We start from the raw sequence: 6000 nt of genomic DNA on the forward strand, positions 1-6000 counted from the left end.
TCACCATGGGGGGTGTCAAATTGTCCAGGTCAGGTCTCAGATTAGTGACATAGTGCTTTACTCAAGGCGCTTTATCAGAAAGGGAAAAAGAATGTACCGAGTTCTGATCCCTTTAAATCGTTAGTTAATAGCATTTCCAAAGTCTTGGCAAGGCTAGCAGATCGCGAACAGGGCAACCAACAATGACTTGCTCTCCTTGGATCAAGTTATTTTTTTCATTCTGGGTGGCTCAGTGGATTGCTTGATAGTTCACACAGAGGTCCACGTTTGGGTTACAGTCTTCAAAAGCAGGGTAACTCATCAATTTACCGCAATATTAGTCGGAGAAACTAGGCCCTGCGAAATTTCGTTTATGCTGGTGTAGTAATTGATTTGCAACATTTTTCATAATGCTTATTACGCGAAATGCCTGGCTTTAATAGAGATACGAGGCAACTGCTTATCACATGTAAAGACTGGGAATAAAAGACATCCGAGTTTCCTAAATTCGATTTTGAAATGTCATTGAGGCTCTGATTATGAACTGAAGCATCCAAAGGGATGGGGATAATTATAGTGCCAGAATTAATGAGACACCCAGGGGATCGGAATTTACTGGGGTCAGTTAATATGCATCATCACCGAATACAAGGTTAGCACTTGTAAACGAGGCACATGGATTTTGCATTTTTCCTAATGACAATATGAATGTCCCGACATTTGCTATACATTTCCCCCCCAGCATATATTGAAGGTTTAACCTGTTAAGGAATCAGGGGGAAAATGTGGAGCTGCAGACTTTATTATACCCGGAAACTACTGGGTGCGATAAACTCCACACAACTCATAATTGTGAACCCTGCAGTAAGGGGAGTTTCGAAAGGGCTCAGAATGACCCCAGCCGCTTGTAGGCACAGCCTTGGGATATTAAATTAGAAATAACTCGTTTTCATTTATTATATATATGTACACTGGAGTACTGTGTTTTCGAGATTTACCTTCTATTTATTACAAAAAGTACCTGATATTTAGATTTAATCCAAAGGCATGCTGACTTGTCCAAAAAACGAGTGCCCTTATTAATGTTTGAAAGACCAGTGGGGTTTTGCAAAACACATTACAAAGTGTCTAATGTTCATGTTTATTTGTTGTGCATTTGCACTTTTTATCGCGCTGATTATTTAGAATGTGTTCTGATTTATGTAAAAATAAAATTGGCTTAATCTCTTAAGCAATGATTTGACTCAAATGCTCTAAGAGAAATTTAAAAGGATGCTCTAACCTACATCATAACACCTTACTCCATGGAAGCGCTAATAAAGGTAGGGACAAAGTGTTATATTTCAAACTTTTAAAATAAAGCAAATCTCCGATTAAATTATGCCTCTTGTTCAAACTAACAGCAAAGGGCCGAAACAAATAGTCCCCTAATAGGACTACCAGCATTGAAGCTATATCACACCAATAGCAAAAATGTCCTCTGGTGCACTGGAAGGAGCTATTAAAAATGCAATATAATAATACCGTCTATGCTAATGGCATGCTCCTAGAGTCAAAACTTTATGAAAAGCTGCATGCCTCTAGTACCCTCAGCACTTTGACACTGCCAATGGCAAGATCTGATGTTTTGCTCCAAACCCCTCGGCTCATTTTATTTTGTCACTGCCAAGGAATGTTGAGACTGCCACCATTGGCCGTATTCAACAATGGATGTGTGCACCCACTCTCTTTTCCCTGGGACACTTTGGTATTACAGATGAGCCTGAGGAGGCTTGTGCAACCCTTTCTGTAATACAGATAGTGCCGGTACTACGTGGGCACCAGCATGATATCAAAGGGGGTTCTCTAATTTGCATGAGGCGGGGCTCTATGCAAAAGAGGAAACAGTTTTCCTCAGTGCTCTAACCATATTACAGGTGCAGGCGCTGAGGTGCACTGATTGTGCGCCACAAGGAGGTGACGCATTTTCAATGTGGGCACTGACGATGCCCCCTGGAAGAGAGAAATGGGTTTTATTGGCCCCAGTCTTCTCCCTGAAAGTGGATGCAGTCACTCACTACACCCACATACAGGGGGATCTCTTTCCCCTTTTGAGGTGCAGGACGGATTGCGACTTGTACAATGAAAGGTGGCCCAGCTTTTCAGTGGAGTAACGAAACTTGAGGGGACACCCCTGCAATGTTCATGGACATACTCAGGGGTGCTCAGGACAGGGTACTGTGCTGAGCCCCCCACCCCTCCTCCCTGGAGCTCAAGGTCTCCCCGCACTGCGGGGGCTGTGGGGTCCTTTGTTACGCCACTGCAGATTTTGCAAACAACCCATCTGCCTGTTAATAATTGCGTCATCAGCGCAAGAGCAAGTTTGCAGCTGCGCTGGGCCAGCGCATTACCTGCAATAGGGTGCGCTGACCCGGTCTGTGCCTGGCACACCCAATTAAAGGTACAACATACAAGCCCAGCTATCAAATCGATTAAAATAAAAGATATTTTTTCTGGTATGTTGTATGACGCATGCAATTAAGCAAAGAATAAAATGCCTCCAGTATACCACCAATAGGAATTCCTCAGGACAGTACACAGGTAATGAAATATACATCTGCAGCCAAGCTATGAATGTCCCCTAGTGCCATGAGTCCTTCAAGGGCCTTAATTCATTACTTTAAGAAACCCCCATAGACCTCACTCCTCAAATCCCTTTAGTGGAATCATCCCATAAACAGTAACCGTCCAGTCATCATGGAATATAACCATTGCCATTGGGATATGAAGTGTTTTTTTGGGCATAAACCCTAAAGGCTCTAATGACATCACCCCATAACATACCCTCCCATATCATCAGCACCCCGGGAAGTTTGTCACTGGCCGTCAGCATTAAAAAACTCATCAAAGCCATGAGCAGCACAGGAGAACCCCAAGGCCACCAGTAATGAAAGACCCCAGAGGAAGCAGACACATGAAACACCCCCATGCCACTGCCAGCTAACATCAACTACGCCCCTCGTGATCAATCGCACAATTCTTCAGGTGCGGTCACAGGAGTCCAAGTGTTCCAGTCCAAGCCCTTTACATTTTGATATTAATAATAGAAAGAAACACACATGCCAGTTTAAGAGAGAGTCATTATCAATTTATACGTGACCACATAATCGCCACTCATATTCACTGATAAATATAACCATATGATAATGGCAACTCCGTGGTCCAGTTCCATTAGTGGACAACTTTTACAAAATAAACACTGAAGTCGAAAAGGTCCTCACGACATCTCATACTCTTCTTTCGACAAATCTAGGGGTATATTTGCTAAGTTTTAAGCAGTGTTTGCCTCATAAAAGTGATGAAAAATCTGTGCAAAATCTTTTTTTCCAATTTACTTTCCAGCGCTAAACTTGAAAACAGTGCTATACTTGTGACCAAGGGGTGCGTACCTTGGGTGGTGCATGGGCATTCCCGAGGAACCACCCAGGGTTTCTGATGCTAAACCGAATTTACTAAACAAAGTAGACAGGGTTTAGTGTCAGAAAAGTGTGCCCCTTTAGTGTTGCAGGAAGGCTTGCGGCGCTGCCCTATGGCAAAACCTTGTAAATAAGGCCATTAATCTTTAATATTAAGCAACAACAAAAGAGTGACAACAACTACAAAATCATAAATATATGATCTCACATCGATAGCCACAAAGAGAAAGATAGGGTGAAAAAGAGAAAAATTAAAGAAAAATATTTTCTATTTTTAAAAGGAACCCTCACTCACCGACCTTGTCGGTGACATGCTTCATCATTGGGTCCTACTGGGGCAACCAAATGCCACCCCAGTATGCTACTACGCCTGTAATACAGCGGAGCTGGATTTTTTCTATGTGAAGAAAGTAACAAGGAAATGTGCTAAGGTAAGTGATTTAAAAAGATAGCTGATTGAAACCTATATTTATTTTAATACATGGTCAAACAGCATCAGTTATAAACAAGTGAAAAACGGACCATTTGTGGTTCATTAGTTTGAAACCTTGTGTCCTAGACCACTATTTTAGAACCCAATGATGAAGCATGTCACCGACTAGGTCGGTGAGTGAGGGTTCCTTTTAAAAATCGAAAATATTTTTTCTTTAATTTTTCTCTTTTTCACCCTATCTTTCTCTTTGTGGCTATCGATGTGGGATCATATATTCATGATTTTGTAGTTGTTGTCACTCTTTTGTTGTTGCTTAATATTTAACTAAGGGGTACAGGAGTGACCCATTTACCCTGACTCTATTGTTGTTTAATTGCATTAATCTTTAATGCCAACAAGCCCTAAAAGTGAAAGGAAGGGTGATGAAATGTCAAAAATAGAGGGGATTAGTGACAAGTCCGGTGCGCCACCTGTACAACACTTTTTCCTATATTAAAAATGATGGCTTGCGGAGCAAGGGACTTGTAAATAAGCCCCAGCATGCTTACTTATACAATAAAGAATGGGAGCCCCTTTGTGTCTATTATGGAGAAGTGTGGCTCAATGATTAGAGCGGCAGACCCTGATGCAGAGTTCTGGCCTGGGACCAGGATTCAATTCCCGACGCGGCAGGGTCTTGGGCTGAATGTCCACGGACTTGATAATTCTCGCCTCGATGCCTACTCTAATCATGGGTCCCACTCTGCCACTCTGGGCAATAGCTTGCTTAATCTCCACAACGGCCCCAATAGAGCTGGGATGCCTGGCTTCACCTTGGGGGTGCCCAGTAGGGAGCATCTCACAGGGAAAGACAGGAAGGGTTCCACAGCGGTATACAGCGCCAGGATGCCCCGAAATGGGGCGGCAGTGCGCTTCACAAGTATACCTACATTTACATTTATTTGAAGCTTAATGTATTAATTAGAAACCTAATTAAAGTAACTAAACATCTCTTCTTGAAATCCAGATAATATAAATGGAAGCAGACAGACAGCCATGTTTCTAACCAACGAATAGCTACACTAACCACATCCTACTAACAGGTACTCTAGCTCGAACCTTTCTTGTATCAACATCGTCAAGTAATGTCATAATTTCAATAACACCCCGGAGTACATCACAATGACCCAATATTAACAATGGACGCAACCTGTATGCACTGTCCTGGTTACATAAGGTCAGCACCCCTATAAGAGTTTATGTAGAGGCTCTGAAAATACTGTGGGAATACTAGTTACCATAAGGAAAAAGCATTGGCAAAGCCAATAGATCTGGTAATGACAAGCTGGTGTGACAGTTCATTTATTTTGTATTGTTAATTTTAAGCATTTGCCACAAAAACATATATTAAAAACATGCAGCCACATTAACGTGCCTGCCATTAGGCTTCATAAAAGCATTATATTAAATGAATCATTGATCTGTCAGTTTTAGTAGTGATGTTTTTTAAATCACAAGCATTGGAATCGTGCTATGCATTTTATTGTTATTATTTGTGAAAGAAACACGCATAAATCGCACACCTAACCAATTACTCAGGATATTAGGCAGTTCTAATGTTACTTAAACACACACATAACGTTAAAAAGGAGACAGAAAATAAAATAGATGAAGCCTGCTACAAGCTCCATATCTATATTAACGTAATGTTTAAATATATATTGGAACAACTATTGTCCATCGAGACAACTAAAGCGATCTCAAAGGCTAGACCTAAAAAATGAAACCAAGGGTGCTCAGCCAGATATCCCTTAAATGGAAGCTGCAAAGAAACGAATGCCCTTTAAACAGTGATTTAAGTTAGACCTACCATTGTTGAGGTAATGCTTTGCTTCCGAGAAGATCTCTCACACTGAAAGAATGTGTTTGCTAGCTTATATAGTGAGAGCATTCATTAAATGTGTCTATCATTGTTTGTCGGAAGACATTAGAGGAACTAAAACCGGTCCTGCATCATTTTTTTGCAAATGTGCCAACATACTTCTGTGAAGTAAGCATCAGTGGTTAATTAGCTGTTACCCAGTCTCTCTCATAGCCACTGATTTGGAAATTAAATTAATTTCTTGGCCCACAAACCAGTCTTGCCACTTGTTC

General features: G+C 41.4%; 1 protein-coding gene across 1 annotated transcript in view; it reads right to left on the reverse strand.

The window, feature by feature from the left end:
- Positions 1–5768, reverse strand: part of LOC144753351 (beta-microseminoprotein-like) — a 97168-nt gene extending 91400 nt beyond the window's left edge. Inside the window, exon 1 of the mRNA XM_078641075.1 lies at positions 5717–5768. Within this exon, the coding sequence (XP_078497201.1) occupies positions 5717–5719 (3 nt within the window). The 5' untranslated portion in view covers positions 5720–5768. The remainder of the gene's footprint in view (positions 1–5716) is intronic.
- Positions 5769–6000: the final 232 nt, after the last annotated feature.

Source organism: Lissotriton helveticus, chromosome 5_1 (assembly GCF_964261635.1).
Source record: "Lissotriton helveticus chromosome 5_1, aLisHel1.1, whole genome shotgun sequence".
Lineage (NCBI taxonomy): Eukaryota > Metazoa > Chordata > Amphibia > Caudata > Salamandridae > Lissotriton > Lissotriton helveticus.